Here is a 16,716-nt window from a genome sequence, read left to right on the forward strand (position 1 = left end):
TCTGTGAACATTAAAAAATACATAATCGATGCCCAGAGATCTGCGTTTGTTTTTAACGCTCACATGCTGTAAGCGTTCACACTTATAAGTGCTATTTTCAATCGTTCGTTTTCATTTCTCACGCTTAAAAATGCTCACATGACGTCAAAACAACGTCGTTCGTTTTGATGTTTCTAAGCAATTATAAACGCGTTAAAATGGCAAATAAAGAAGAATGAATTCTTATATTATTTGCACAAGCATTGCATCTATTGGAATTATTTGCCGATGATGAAGATGATAATCCTTACATGAAAGATGTTGAAAATTGTATAATGTTTTTGGGTAAACATTTTATTAAAAAATCGATACCTCGATTGTAGGATTATGTAGAGAATATTCTATTATGTTATATTGATGAACAATGTAAGTCACATTTAAGATTTGTAACAATTAAAAGAATATTAAAAAGTATGTTTAATATATTGCTAAAATTTATGTTACAAAAATTTATATAAAAAATAATAATTAATATAGTTTCTAATAACTCACTTTGTATATTTGGATAAAAATAAATTTTAAAAAATAAATGATAAATAAAAAATAAAATAAAAAAATAATAAAAATTAATAAAAAATAGTAAAATAATAAATAAATAATAAAATAATTAATTGTTCTCTTTAGAATGAAACGATAAAAAAAAGAATAAAGAATATTTAAAGACTATTTAGACTAAAGTTATTTAATTTCACAATATACTTACCATTTTAATACGATTTGCCTCTTCCGAAATTATGCATATTGTGTATTATACTTTATTAATATCAGCATCTTTTAATGCTATCGTTTCCATGTTTATAAATTCATTTATAAATTTATACTTGCGCGGGCAATTGCACACTATCGTACCGTCGTGCTCACTCACGTTCGCTTTTATCAAAAAACATTTATAAGCGCTCATGCTTTCGGTGCCCTACCTCGATAGAGGCTGCGTTCCGATATTCACTGCAAATACTGAAAATCTATAATAATATATACGTGACCTGAACTATATATTTTCAGTACTGATAGTGAATATTGGAACGCAGCCAAAATAAGCACTTATAAGTACGAGTTATGACGTTACGATGACGTCATAAATGCGTCTCATAAGTGCTTACACGCCAAAGCGGACGGCATAAAGCCATAGTCTACAATGACATAACATAGGGCTATAAGGCTGTAAGGCAGCATACAGCACAGTTATACTGTGACATAAGGTTGTTAAGCATAAGAAATGAAAATAATTCATTTAAGTAGGTTCTTACAACCACGCTTTACAGCTTTATAGCCTTACATTATTGTCATTGTAGACTAGGCTTAAGCGGCTTAACGCTTATAAGCACTTACAGCGCGTGAGCGTTGAAAACGAACACACCTCTGATCACTTGTCATAAACACTCAGCTGCGTTCCGATATTCACTGCCAGTACATAAAATCTATAATATATGTGACATGAACTATATATTTTCAGTACTGGAAGTGAATATCGGAACGCAGATCAATCAATTCTACGATTAATCGATTAATCGATTTGTCATTTTGTATTAACATTGGTTAGTATTTTGATAGGTTAGTATTTTGCGTTATTTTTTTGCACGCCAAATATTTTGTTTAAACTCAATTTTTATCGTTGCAAGATTTGAATAATATCTCTGTCAGAGGAAATGCCTGGAACTCCGATGAAACAGGACAACAACGTATTAGGGAAACGAACGAACGAACGATCGCAAGACGAACGGAGGTGCGAGTCCGTTGTGTGGGAGATAACGCAAACCGATCGGTTAAATAAGAAGCTGCTTGTTTCGGTATTGGAACGGATGAAGAAGTCAGACGGGCAATTCGACAAGTTTATGGAAGAAGGGAGAGGAAATTGCAAATCGCAAGACGATAGAGATTTCTAGGACAACTGATTTTCTGAACGCCAAGTAAACTCGACCTATTTTTTAGATGTAATTATTCAAATGCTAATTATTAAAAAAATCCAACGATTTCAAATTTGACTATAGAAGAAATTCTCTCTGATTAATTTTTATTGAAATAAAAAAAAAATTTCTTTTTAATTTTAATTGAAATAAAAAAAAATTGTTGAAATAAAAAAAAATTGTCTCTACCTTCAAAATTAATGATTAGGTTAATTATTTAAAAAAAAACTTAACCATTCCAAACTATTGTTTGGGACTTTCCTAATAATTTTTTAGTGGACAATTATATTTATCTATATCGCCTTTTTAATAACATATAAGATATACAATTTTAAATTTAATTTATATTAATAGAAATTGATATAAATAAATATTTTTTTAGGAATCTGCCTAAACAGTATTCAAATTTGATCAAAAAATATTTCATATCATTATGGCAAATGTTTCGGATCGTGAGGATGATGATATAAAACATTACGAGAATCAAGAATTTGGAGAACATGACAATTATGAAGAAATAGATGAAGCAGCTTCCGACAATGAGGCAAGAATTGCACAAAGAATAGATTTGTCAAAAACTAAGACACACATCATAAGAAATCCTGTTCTCAAACTTAATACAGAAAGATTGAAAGGCTCCAAAGGTATTCAAACCATTGAAAAATATTTTGAAGGATTTAAGTTTTATGGTAAAGGACACGAAAGAATGGATCTTGACAGAATTATGAAGAGATTAGAACATTGGTCCTATCGATTATTCCCTAAGTATCATTTTGATGATTTTCTCATGAAAGTTGAGCAACTAGGAATGAAGAAAGATTTGCAGGTGTTCATTAAGAAATATAGACTAGATATGATTACCTTTGACAATAGTTTGGTCATGCATGATAATATGGATGAAGATAAGGAAGATCAGCAAGAGAACATGCCTCTCGATGATTTGGATTTGCTAATAATGGAACAAATTCAAAAACAAAAACAAGCTGAAACGCGAGCTTCTGTCACTACTGTAAGCACTTCATATGAAGATGCATTTGATGAGCTCTTAATGCAGTCCACTGATATACAGAATTCTCAAATACAGCATACAAATATTACTACTGTTACTGCTACTGCTGCTAATGCTATTGCTGCTAATGCTACTATTATTGCTACTACTACCACTAATGAATTAAGCAGTGAAATGAAACAAAAAATTGAGAGAAATAAACAATTGGCTATTCAAAGAAGATTCCAAAGGCAGAAAGAACGTGAAGAACCTAAAAGACTAAAATTTACTGATAATGCCAACAAACAGAAACTAAATGAAAGCGTTAATCTTACAATTGATAATAAAATAGATGAATCTCACTCAGATAGATAATATAGACATAAATTTAAAAAAATATGAATGAAACAATCGCTAATGAATCAGAAAAATTATTAAATAAAGAGTCAGCAATAGGTGATACCTGAAAGTAATTTTTACAATAATGTATCAAGTTTGTTTATAAAAGAATAAAATATATAGAAACATCTATTATACATCTATTATATCAAACTTATTTGGAATTATTGCAAAATTAAGCTAAAACATGTTCATGAGATAAATCTTTCAAACTCATGAAATAGTTTAAATAATTTTTATTTTGTTTTGTGATTAATTCCTACGTTTTTGTGTACTAATATACAATACATTATTTCCCCGTATAAAAGCATCTCCATATTTATCCTTCAATTGTCCATTGACATATTCTTCTGTTTGTTCAAGTGCGATATTCATGTAACCATCTATACAAGCTAACACACCTGCAAACAAATTTTATTAAATATACAGCATCTTGGAAAACAAAGATTAAAAGTTAAAAAATATATAATATTCACTATTTAAATTAGAAATTAGATATTTGATTAATCTAAAAGAATAAATTTTCTAAAAGAAATAATTTTTGATTTTTCATTTTATGTAATTAAATAAATGTTAATATATATCAATATTATTATTATTAGATTATTATTAAATATTTATATATATTAACATTGACAAATATTTTCTCTGTACAATACATATATTGACAAATATCTACCTCTGTAATCAACACCACTGTTCAGTTTTACAACGACAGGCCGTCCATGAATTTGTTGTATAAATTGAGACAACGCTTCCTTCCGACTCATCTATCAATGTGCAAAAATAATATTTAATATATCGAAGAAATTACACGCAAATGAAGAATAATTACATTTAAATTATTATATCTAAATGTGATGTTTAGTAATAATTTTTAAAGACAATTATCACAAACATTCCGTATACCTTTGAAAATAATACGGGTAATCAATCTTTAACCTTTTTGAGTTCTTGTCTTTAAGTCATATATTTTAACCTTATTTCTCCAGTTTCATCAAATCATTTGCAAATTATAAACACACATATACACTATTGCTATTACCAGAGAGAAACTAAAGAATAGTCATGGCCGCGTTTTAGGTAGTCCATCAACGCTTCTATGCGCATAAAGCCTGAGACACAATGAAAAGGTACAGGCATAGACATAGTATAGATAGACCGAGCATGCTATATACCAGGCAATGGGCGACATGTGTGAGTGAGAAGAAACAACACCTGATTTTTTCTCTTTCTCTAATAGAAGAAGATGAAAGAAACATTAAGTGGGGACTGTGTGTATGATCCTTATACCTATACTACATTTACACGGTGACGTTAAACCGGTTTAGTAACAACCGTAGTTAGTGATTTCTTGTATTTAATTGGATCACAATTTTAGATTTAAAAGAATGTATCAATTACTACGTTTACACGGCGACGTTAAACTGGTAACTGGTTTAGTAAGAACCGTAGTTAGTGAAATCTCGCGTTAGATTAGTACATTCTTTTAAATCTAAAATTATGATCCAATTAAATACAAGAAATCACTAACTACAGTTGTTACTAAATTAGTTTAACGTCGCCGTGTAAACGTAATAATAGACACAGTCCTCACTTAATGTTCCCCCATCTTCTTCTATTTCTTCTCTAGAGAGAGAGAAAAAATCAGGTGTTGTTTCTTCTCACTCGCACATGTCGCACATTGCCTGGTATATAGCATGTGTTACGTCCCGAGATGGTGTAGAACGGTTAATGGAATTTGGGAAAGGGTATCTAGTGTATTTATGTTCAATGGCTGCGCTGGATACGATTACAAACTATATTTTCGGATTAGAACCCGCGACCGAGCGGAAATCGCGAGGGAATGTGTTTTATTAATATAATAATAGGGATATGACATTGTATTATAAAGTTACGATTGTTGATATAATTGGTTGTGAAATTATGATTCAAAGTTATTTAATATGACAGAAAGAAATGATTTCTTGGGTTATTGTAAAATATAACACGAATAAACAGTTATATTAAAATAATAATAATAATAATAATATAATGATAGTAATGAAAATATTAATGAAAATTATATCGTGAAATATAGTGATGAATAAAATAATATCGGAAATATAAGTTTACATATATATAAATATTTGATTTATGCAAAAGGTGAGGATGGTATAAGCTTAATTACATATGAAATGGGAATGGAAATTAGAAAATGTTAAATAGGAATGATAAAAAAAAATAATGTGTAAAGTTAAAAATATACGATTAAGAAATATTAATATACATATATATATATATATATATATATATATATATATATATATATACATATACTATATATGTATATATGTATATATGTATACTGTATATGTATATATGTATATATGTATACTATATATATATATATATATATATATATATATATATACATAAAACAGAGATGGTGGCGTTGAACATAGACTGATGTAGATGTAATAATAATATGAATGAAATACAACTTAATCAATATAAAAATATGAAATATGTAATAATAATGAGATGTGAATATGATAATTAAATTCTAAGTTATCTTTGAAATTTATGTAGATAATGATATTGAAACGAAGTGAAAGTCAGTAATATAATATAAGTAAATCGAATAGTATAATATAAGAAAATCAAATAATATAATATAAGAAAATCAGTAATATAATATAAGTAAATCGAATAGTATAATATAAGAAAATCAAATAATATAATATAAGAAAATCAGTAATATAATATAAATAAATCGAATAGTATAATATAAGAAAATCAAATAATATAATATAAGAAAATCAAATAATATTCCAAATAGTATTCCAAGTAGTATCAGCGGTTTGAGATAGTGACTGGACTCTCTGACAATTTGGTAACGACTATCTTCTTCGGAGGTTCGTTCACCACTGCCCCGTCCGCGCCCAAGCCGTCTAGGGTAGGGCCAGGCGCAAAGGGGAGGGGCAAACAAAGCACTCCTCGACTGAGCATTTATTTTGTACTACAATTATTTATGAGAAAATAGGAAAAGTAAAAGAAAGAGAAAGGAGAAAGATAAAACTAAACCTAATATTTTCGAAGATATCATTAATGCTTAAAGATAAATCTTATTATTCAAAATGAGAATTCATTTAATTCATTTTCGTCGTCGGTTAAATTTTGTTGCGCAACGAAAGGCTCTCCTTCGTTTGAAAGTTTACGTTAGAAAGATTTGAGTGCGATAAGCCTCCCCTTTTGTGTAAACTAAAGATCATCGAACGCTCTCTCGTCTCTTCTACAATTGTAACATCGAGAACTGAAGAAGAGACGATACGAGAAAAGAAAATTAAATAAATTATAGAATTATATTCCCAGATTATATTTCCAAAAGAAAACAATAATAATGGTAATAAAATAAAATTATGTCTTATCGCGAGACGAAGGAAAATGAATTCTCGCTTTACCATTGATTATTTTAATAATAATAAGAATTATATATATAAAAAAAAAGAGGAACATATATATATAAAATGGTAAGATTATAAAATGATGAAAGTTATATCCTAATATTCAAATCTTAATATTTAAAATTATATATCTTAATATTTAAAATCTCAATATTTAGAATCTTATATCTTAATATTTAAAGTTACGCATGCGTTAACCTAAGATTCGACTGCACCATCATTTTGAATGAACGTCTGCAAGTTTTAATTTTCTGCGGACGTTACACCCCCCTCCTTAAGAAAGTAAATAATGGGAGGAACACGTTATTTACTTCTGAGAGCTTAATGCAGGGTGAGATTTGAGTCACTTATAGTAATAGTTTATGGGAACTATAGACGCAAGATTATATGAACACTGATTGTTCGTTGAGGCTCTTTCTTATAAAGTCACTTTCATTAGCTGTTCTGGTAGAAATCTTGCACATACTATAAGTAACACGTTTGCGTCTATTTGATTGCTGCACTTACTTTAATGAATTTCCTTGCAAGTTGCGCATGCGTTGCGCTCGACGGAATCTTCCACGTTATTGGAGATGGCTCCGCGCTGGTTTATTCCCCTAGGAAGTTCCATTTCGATTGCTATAATGGCTGAGATATAATGATTGGATATAATGGCTGAGTTTCATGGAAGGACATGCGTGCTGCAGGTTGAGATTTGTCCATGCGGGCATAAGTTTCGTTTGAGGTTCCTTCTTCAACTGCTTGAGGAGACGACTCAGGATGGCTGCGTTTCCCTAAGTACAGCAGGAGGTTTGTAATAGAGGAGAAAATTGCTCCTAGTAGGTGCAAACTCCATCCATACACTGAATGAAGTGCATAATCGTGTATCGCAGTGTCTGCAATCAATTTAATGAGCCTTATCAACATCCAGATACCAATAAATCCCGCACTGGCAGTCCCAAACTTCAGAAAGCCACCCCACAATTTTTCACCGGCAGAGGTAGCTATTTTATCAAGGGTTTGCTCATCGAGAAAACCTGAGAGGGAGATGCCCGCCAAAGGGACGCGTTGTCCGGCTGCAGTCCGTGCGAAAGTGTTGAGGAGAGCGGTACTCTCGACAGGGAACATGATGTGGTCCCTGGAGAGATCTTCCTGGGAATAAATTCCACTATCAGCAAGATGCTCAACGTCAACATATTTCCAGACGGGTTTAGTCATTGGTTATAAGGTCTGAGGTGACAGTACTGCAGCAGATTAGGAGTAAGACTTATCCAGCCTCCTTTTATCTGATACATAACAGGTATGAGAGGGTTGCAGTCGATCGGCGATACCGCTATTAATTAAAATGTGAATTTTAGGAGATAAATACATAGATCTATTTTGTAAAGATACTAGTTCTAAATAACAGATTTCGGTGGTGCGACGTGTAATTCGATTGGACGCACTTAATAATATGAGCTACTTCACCCGAAATAGTAGCCATGTAGCCAGGACCTTTCATTAAGTTGTATGCAAAAACATCAGGTTGGGTATGAGCTATCGATATAGCGTTTTTCAAAACCTGTTGTTCTAATTTACACTTTTGTTCAAGAATGTTATGGTATAGGTCTTGCATTTGTGTCTTTAAATGTTTCTCGACGTAAACAAATTTAGAGTTATTTAGAGTTATTTTAGAGTTAATGTAAGTGAAAATATCTAAATTGTCGACAGAGATTCTGGTGAATTTAGCAAAGAGATTATTTTTATTTGTTTCTACGATTAGTAATTTAGGATGTTCGGTTTGTATCAAGGTATAGCCACACACATTATATTCAGATTTTTTGGATAAAGCAAAAGTGACATCTTTTGTTATTAATGAGTATACAATAGAGTATTGAGTGTTCGAATCTATTCGAAGCTATTTTATAAGCTTGACCTTGATACAAGACATTATAAGCATGGAAGTTACACGTCGACAGGTAGAGGGGCTCAATATATATTTCCCCCGTCTTCGTCGATACATTCGTTCCTTGAAAGCATGCATTGAATTCCTGAGCGGAACGTAATATAATCTGTTTTTGTTCTTGCAGGTGCAAAATAATCTCGCAGTGTAATGGTAACGGCGGCTTCGACGATGACATCGTCCCAAGTCCCGTATGGATCCGAGAAATGGCTTCCCTTACAGGAACCGTCCATGTTGGTAGTACCAGCTAAAGTGACGATCCGATAGTTGGTGGCATTGAGGAGCAATCCAATGATAGAGACGGAATTCCCAGAACGATAGAACCCGTTTCGTGTAGACGAGCGCATTTGTGTTGGTCAAGTTCTAGTAGATATTTTCTATGGCCTCCACGCATCATGGAGATATGTGCATTTCGTAATGGAATATTTGTCGATCGATTTCTATCTTGCAGCAAATGACGCCTATCTGCGAGTAATCGGCGACTTGCAGCAATAGTTGGGTCGGGAATCCGTGATATGGCATTCGCCTATGTCCAGCAAAGATACAGTAGTTACATTGAATGACGTCCCTCCGCAATCATATCCAAATAGACCGGAGGCAGTCTTAATCAGAAGTAGCACCAAGGATATGGTGAACATTTGTAAGTATATACAGACCTTAAAGAGGTAATCCAGTACTCAAAATGGTTCGGAGTTTCAACCGGGATCAGTTATGTGAGACAATCGTAACTTATTAGTGTGAACCAGTTTGATAGTGTCTTTAAATTGAATGCGTACATTTTCATGGTCAAGGATTTCCAGGATCTTATAGGAGCTGGAATATTCATCCGAAAATTTATTAGTTTTCCTCTCTGTTTTTAAGAATACATAGTCGCCAACGTGAAAATTTATTTGATTTAAGTTTCTGTCGTAATAACGTTTTGAGCTTTCCAAATTGGTTTTAGCGATTTCTTGTGCTTCACTTATATGATCAAAAAGCTCAAGCAAGTGGTGTTGATACGTTTCCACTCCTCCTTCTACAGGCTGACGACTGGATGGAATCCTGGCCACCTTCCCAAATACTAATTCATGAGGCGTTTTTGTGCCTTCATGAACACTTGTATTATATGAAAATGTAGCTCTCTCCATAAACTTATCCCATTCTTCGTTTCTGTCGATGAAAGTCTTTAGGTATTCTATAAAAATGTGATGGGAACGTTCGACGGACCCGTTAGCTTGTGGATGATAGGCAGAAGTACGATAGTGTTTGATCCTAAAGCGTTTGGCGATATTTTAAGATAACTTAAGAAATTTGTTATCCTTGGTCGGTTAAGATGGCTTTCGGGCATCCGAACCGGCAAATGAAGTGATCGACGAATGCTTCCGCTGTTGTTGTTGCGCTTGTATCTTCCATTGATACGACGATCGAATATTTAGTAAGTAAGTCTTGTATCGTTAAAATATATTTATTACCACGTCTAGTTTTGGGCAGAGGGCCCATCACATCCATCGCGACCTTATCAAATGCAGCTCCCGGCGTATCAGTAAGAACCATCGAAGAACGTTGTTTCGTTTTTAGTCTTTTCAGTTGACATTTGCGACAATTTCGTATGAACTCTTGGACTTGGATTTTGATATTATTCCAATAGTAATCTTGACGAATCCTAAGATACGTTTTCGTCACATCCTTGTGTCCGCCTACAGTTGATCAATGATATTCACTGATGATGTTTGGTCTTTCTTCTTTAAGGGAGACCATAGTTAAACCGTTCTTCAACGATTAATGGCCAAGGTGTATCGTCTAGTTATTGGGTTTTTGCTATACTAAAAGAATTCAATTGAAATTCGATTGTTACATCCAACAAAGAACGAATTGTCTCTTGAAATATGTTCCAATCCATAATAGTGGTAAGTCTTTCTTTAACCGATAGTATGATTAAATTTTTATTATTAACTCCACATACCCGCGCGTGACCAAGAGTCAAGTCTATCAGTGATGGAATTTTACGGAGTTCGAAATTCTTTAGCTCCATTATCGCATGGGTGTCCATCAACTGTTGTTAAAATAACCAAATTATCCTTTTGCATAGATAATCTGTCTCGAATAGTTTGTATTCTAGCTCGAATAAGATGCTGATACATTGCTTTATTGTCTTCTTCATCCGATAAATCGGATTCGCTAGTTTGTTCGTCAAGCTCGTTATTATCAGCAGGAGGTAACTGAATCTCGGCCCCATCAGCAGGAGACACGACGAATGGCATGGAATCTCCCCCTAATTCTGAGCTTCCTTCTATGATGTTGGATGCGGGAGGAGGAGACTGGGATTGATCTCCTTCGCTAGATTCGCCAAGGGTTTCAAATTGAGATTGAGTGGGTGAGGGTGGTTCTGAATCTTCTTCTGACGATAGGAGCTCGATTATCTCGGCAGGCGAGTTTACAACGGCCAAAACTTGGGGATTCCGAGAAAGAGCATCGGCGTTATGATTCGCGGATCCTGATTTATACAAAATTTGATAATCATACTCTCTCGAGGTAGGGTCTTTCACTTTGTAAAGCCAAGTAAGAGGTTGATGATCGGTAATAAGAGAAAATTTATGTCCATATAGATAAGATCGGAAATAATGTGTACAGTATATAATGGCTAAAAGTTCCTTTTCTATGGTAGAGTAATTTATTTCAGCGGGGTTTAGCACGCGAGACACATATGCTGTAGGGAGGTCTTGTCCAATAATCCCCTGGCTAAGAACTCCGCCTACGGCTGTGTTCGATGCATCGGTGGTGAGTATAAATGGTTTTGAAAAATCCGGGTACTGAAGGATAGGCTGTTGGCATAGAGCTGTCCTTAGGAAGGAACGCCTCTTGTTGTTCGAATTTCCATGAGAAAGGAACGTTTTTCTTCAAAAGTTTGGTCAGTTTTGTTAATCCCGAAAAGTTGAATATGAAACAGCGATAATAGCCGGCGAGGCCTAAAAACTGTTTGATATTTTTGGAGTTTTTGGGAGTCGGGAAATTCTTAACAGCCGCTGTCTTTTCTGGATTAGGCTGCACTCCATCCTTTCTAATTATGTGGCCTAGACAATTATGTAACCAACTTCATGTCGTAGAAACTCACATTTGTCTGGTTGCAGTAGTAAGTTAGCATCTCGTAGGCGACTCATTAATTTTTGTATATTTATGTCGTGCTCTTGCAGTGAACTTGCATATACAACGATATCGTCCATGTAGACGAAGAGTTCGGCTCCTTGTAAGCCGGTGAGGATTTGGTCCATCAGGCGTTGGAAAGTAGCTGGGGCGTTCTTCAAGCCAAATGGCATCCGATTGAACTCGTAGTGACCATGAGGCGTAGAGAACGCTGTTTTATGAGCACATGAAGGATCCAAGGGGATTTGATGAAATCCTCTAGCAAGATCAAGGACCGAAAAGTACTTGGCTCCCCCGAGTTGGTCTAAGATGTCTGAGATATTCGGTAACGGGTAAACATCCTCGACAGTTTTTTCGTTAAGAGTCCTGTAGTCGATTACCATTCTCCATCTTCTGTTCCCTTGAGAGTCTGCTTTCTTTGGAACTATCCATACCGGGGAATTGTATGGTGAGGTCGAAGACTTAATGATATTATTTGATAACAGTTGTGAGACTTGTTTGTTGATCTCTCCTTTGTGTATAGGTGGGAATCGATATTGTTTGGTATTTATTGGTATTTCGGTGGTGAGGATTTTATGAGTAGTAGCAGTAGTTCGTCCCAAAAACTCATCGGGAATATAAAACCGATCTTGATGGCGTCCACAAGCGAAAGAATATTCTGTCTTTCCTCTGAATTGAGGTGGTCTAGTCGGAGAAGTTGGATGATCTTGTTGCTCCGCGACTCTGGGTCGGAGAGAGTATGAGACGTACAGTTGTCTTCATTTGAACATCCTAAGACGCTTAAAATAGATTGAGGTGGAGATGTAGAGAGGTTGGATTCAGTGAAATAGCATAAGTTGCCTAAGGATTTTTCCTGTCCTAGAACAGGTGAAGGCAATGATTCTATCGGTTTGGCGATAGTGGAAGTGGAATAACTTGTCGAGTTAGAATGTCGCTTCTGCGATTCCTCTTGAGTGTCATCATCGCTAAGATGATAAGGTCTCTGAGAGATCGATTTAGAATCAAAACAATCCATCATGAATTCTCTGAAGTTAGCAACCTGCGAGACTTCTTGTAATCGAATAGTAGGAACAAAAACCTCAAATTCAATTTTAGTGGTGTTGATAATTCGAATAAAAGCTTTATCGTTGATACAAGTGACCAGTGAGTCTCCTAGGAAGACTCCATCCCTCACGTACATTTGTGATACATATCCAGTTCCTATTTCTGGATTTAATACTTTTATCATTAAATCTACGTTACTTCTTGGTGATACTACAATACTTGCAGAGATATCTTTTGAAAGGTATCTTATGTTGGTTCCAGGTAATATGGTTGGTATCATAATCGATTCGTGCATGATGTTCGGTAAAGAATGAAGACCCTAATATTTCCTTGTGCGATAGGAAAATCATCGATTACAACATGAAAGATTATCGGAATATCGTGAAGATAGATGTATACTGTTCCGAGAGTTTTTACAATATTTTCCGTGATTCCTTTTAAATTCAAAATGTTGTCGCTGTTAATAGGTACGTTACGATCTAGAATACCAATTTTTATGATATTCGGCTGAGCTCCTGTATCGAGCATCAGAGCTGCTGGCTTGCGGAAAGAGCAAGAATCTAATTCGATGGTTGGGACGGTTCCAGAACTAAGTTTGATGATGGCGACTCTGGTATTTTGTTATTCGGTATAACGGGCGCGTGGTCGCCTCCCCTCGATTTACGTCCGACGTCGAGGGGCTGGACAAGTTTCCCTGATTGTTATCGCGCATGGCATTGTTATATTGTCTTTTCTTACATTTGGAGATTAGGTGACCAAAGTTTTTACAGTATGCACAGATTTTAACTTGAAGGGAAGGATTAGGAGAAGAGGATTGACGGCGATCTGGTTGCATAACGGAAATTGGCGGTATTGTTCTTCGGTTCTGATCGGTAGTTGAGATGTTGCGAACAGGGTTCGGTTTCGTATCGCGCTGGCGTACGCGATCGCGTTCGAGCCTCTTACTGAGTATTGCTTAATGAGTATTACTTTATTATAAGCTTCTGAGAGATTTCGATAACCCTCCATGCGGATTTCGGTACGATATTCGGGGGTTAAACCCTCAAAGAATGATTCTAGGGCATATGAATCTATCTGCTCAATTTCGAAATTATTGAGAGGTCGGCCAAATTGATTTTGATCTCCTTCGATTAGCATTACGCAAATCCTTTACACGGCCGATATAATCTAAAATATGCTCTGAAGGTTTTTTGAAATTGATGCTTAATTGTCCGCGGTAATAATTAGAATCCGTACCGGTCCGAATGTGGGTTTTAAACAATCTATGAACTGATCGACTGTATTATGAATCTCATCTTCAACGGCTAGGTATGTATGATCTGTTAGCTTATTTCTTAATAATCGGACTAAATGATTTTTGTTAGTCAATGGGATAAGTTCCTTAGCGCGTTTGCAAGCGCGTGCAAATTATAAAACGGGCATATTATGTCCGTCGTATTTCGGCACGAGGTCCAAAGCGTCTCGGATCGATGAGTTAGAATAATTCCGCACGTTGAAAATTCCATACTTCCGTATGTTGAAAAGGATTCGGTGGATTAGGTGGTAATCTATCAAAGGATGTGTTATCTTGCGTAATTCGATTCTCTCTAGTCTCAGCGTCTTGCAATGATTTATTGGAAGCAGAGTTGGATAGGTTATTCTGTACATCACCTACGCGTTTCTCTAAGATTTGAAATCGTTCGCTTAAAGTTTTCAAAAAGGAAAGATCCTTTTGGATCGTGTTTAACGTAATATTAAAATTACTGATATCTGAATTAGTGTTTTTAATTCTTTCGAATTCCTCTCGTTGTTTTTCGAGTTCTTCCTGTCGAAGCGATACAGCATCACTCTGTTCTTTTAATTGTTTCTCTTTTTCTAGATATTGGTTTCTGAAGTCCATCTCCGCTTCGGATAATGGCTGATCAGCAAAATCTAAGCGAGTACGATAGCATTGAGATCGCGTACCTTGTGCCATCCCACCGCTGTCACCAGTTTCGTTCTACGGTGTTGTTATGTCCCGAGATGGTATAGAACGGTTAATGGAATTTGGAAAAGGGTATCTAGTGTATTTATGTTCAATGGCTGCGTTGGATACGATTACAAACTATATTTTCGGATTAGAACCCGCGACCGAGCGGAAATCGCAGGGAAATATGTTTTATTAATATAATAATAGGGATATGACATTGTATTATAAAGTTACGATTGTTGGTGTAATTGATTGTGAAATTATGATTCAAAGTTATTTAATATGACAGAAAGAAATGATTTCTTGGATTATAAATCCCAATTTTATTATTGTAAAATTAGTTATTGTAAAATATAACACGAATAAACAGTTATATTAAAATAATAATAATAAAGAAAATAATAATAATAATAATAATATAATGATAGTAATGAAAATATTAATGAAAATTATATCGTGAAATATAGTGATGAATAAAATAATATCGGAAATACAAGTTTACATATATATAAATATTTGATTTATGCAAAAGGTGAAGTAAAGGTGGTATAAGCTTAATTACATATGAAATGGGAATGGAAATTAGAAAATGTTAAATAGGAATGATAAAAAAAAATAATGTGTAAAGTTAAAAATATATGATTAAGAAATATTAATATACACACACATATATATATATATATATATATATATATGTGTATGTACAACCATAACCAACAAAATCGGTCGATTGTTATCGTCGGATAAACGCGTATTGTGTAATAGTAATGTGTGTTTCTTCGAGCAGTTTATGATCGCCGAACAGTTAATCGAGAGTGATTAATAGTGTTTAATTAATAGATTTGTTATTAAAATCAGTAAATTGCTTGCTATTGTCGAATAAACGCGTCTTGTGTGTTAATAACGTATTTTTTTCCGCGAGTGATTTTCAGTTATTGAATAATTAATGGATAAAGTGATAATAAAGTTGATAATAATTTAGTAATGTATATATAATAAGTGATAAATATATTAGTAAATTTCTCGCTTCCTTAATCAAATGACTAAAAGAGATCAAGTGTAAAATCAATGAAAAATTTATAAAAAGAATCACATAGAGCTCTGTGATGGTCGGAAAATTCGTCCGTCTTTCTCAAGAAAGGCAAGGAATAGTAGTACATCATTGAATCATCTTTAAGTCATCACAAGATAACAGTAAATGAGTGTATGGGTTAGAGAGAGAGAGAGAGAGAGAGAGGAGGGAGGGAGAGAGAGAGGGGAAGGGGGAGAGAGAGAGAGAGAGAGAGAGAATGTGTGCTAACAAAATAATTTTGTCTTGAAAATTTTCCTATCTTATTCCTATCTTAATTTTGACTTTTTCTTTTTAAAAACATGTTAATGTGTACGCGTGTACTATTATTTGTAGCCGGTTGATTAGTTAATCGTTTGATCACAATAAGCACTTCGCGTAAACGCCCACTGATGGTGAGTTGCGCCGCCCCTGCTTACTTTTTGTATCTGATCCGTGATACGACAACTATTTATTTTAATAGTTCAAAAACTAAGTTTCGGACAAAATTTTGGAAAAGGAAAAATCATTTGAGAATAAAGTCAGGAACACGACAAGGATAAAAGGTTGTTTTGAATCATCCTGTATATGTGTGTATCATTGAATTATTGACGTGTTATTCTAAACACATTATTTGCGATAAATATCATCACAGGCCTCTGTAGTCGAAAGGATAAGATGCCTGCCCGGTAAGCAGGAGATTCAAGTTTGATTCCTGGCTGAGGCCGTAATATTTTTCGTAAAAATAATTACAGATTTTTACGATTGGTTCGTGGTCGGGCCTCGTCGTAGCATATGCTCTCTCTTCTTATCCTCTTTTTATAAAACTAAGATCACCAAATGTAATTATTAAGATAAT

General features: G+C 34.2%; 3 protein-coding genes and 1 long non-coding RNA gene across 5 annotated transcripts in view; 3 read left to right on the forward strand and 1 right to left on the reverse strand.

The window, feature by feature from the left end:
* Positions 1–1,804: 1,804 nt before the first annotated feature.
* On the forward strand, positions 1,805–3,462 carry LOC105426029 (TIMELESS-interacting protein). Of its 2 annotated transcripts, none has more exons than XM_011637185.2 (2): positions 1,805–1,946; positions 2,326–3,462. In XM_011637185.2, the coding sequence occupies exon 2, from the start codon at positions 2,377–2,379 to the stop codon at positions 3,304–3,306; it is 930 nt and encodes a 309-aa protein (XP_011635487.2). In that variant the 5' UTR covers positions 1,805–1,946; positions 2,326–2,376; the 3' UTR covers positions 3,307–3,462. The 2 variants fall into 2 exon arrangements, with proteins under 2 accessions (XP_011635487.2, XP_011635422.2); XM_011637120.2 differs by having other exon boundaries at positions 1,829–1,970.
* An 89-nt stretch (positions 3,463–3,551) lies between these two features.
* Positions 3,552–4,460, reverse strand: LOC105426157 (U6 snRNA-associated Sm-like protein LSm6). Its single transcript, XM_011637292.3, has 3 exons — positions 4,240–4,460; positions 4,010–4,100; positions 3,552–3,731 (listed from the first exon to the last, which is right to left on the reverse strand). Exons 2-3 carry the CDS (start codon positions 4,098–4,100, stop codon positions 3,583–3,585), a joined length of 240 nt encoding a protein of 79 aa, XP_011635594.1. The 5' UTR covers positions 4,240–4,460; the 3' UTR covers positions 3,552–3,582.
* A 2,601-nt stretch (positions 4,461–7,061) lies between these two features.
* LOC105426235 (uncharacterized) lies at positions 7,062–7,850 on the forward strand. The gene is made up of 2 exons (XR_016139530.1): positions 7,062–7,565; positions 7,687–7,850. It is a non-coding gene; the product is annotated as an uncharacterized LOC105426235 (long non-coding RNA).
* A 47-nt stretch (positions 7,851–7,897) lies between these two features.
* Positions 7,898–16,716, forward strand: part of LOC105426530 (uncharacterized) — a 37,346-nt gene continuing 28,527 nt past the window's right edge. Inside the window, exons 1-3 of the mRNA XM_089078202.1 lie at positions 7,898–8,055; positions 8,114–8,279; positions 8,825–9,337. Coding sequence (XP_088934328.1) covers positions 9,226–9,337 — 112 coding nt within the window. The 5' untranslated portion in view covers positions 7,898–8,055; positions 8,114–8,279; positions 8,825–9,225. The remainder of the gene's footprint in view (positions 8,056–8,113; positions 8,280–8,824; positions 9,338–16,716) is intronic.

The sequence above is a fragment of the Pogonomyrmex barbatus genome, unplaced genomic scaffold, assembly GCF_055798465.1.
Source record: "Pogonomyrmex barbatus isolate J1 unplaced genomic scaffold, ASM5579846v1 scaffold21, whole genome shotgun sequence".
Classification (NCBI taxonomy): Eukaryota; Metazoa; Arthropoda; class Insecta; order Hymenoptera; family Formicidae; genus Pogonomyrmex; species Pogonomyrmex barbatus.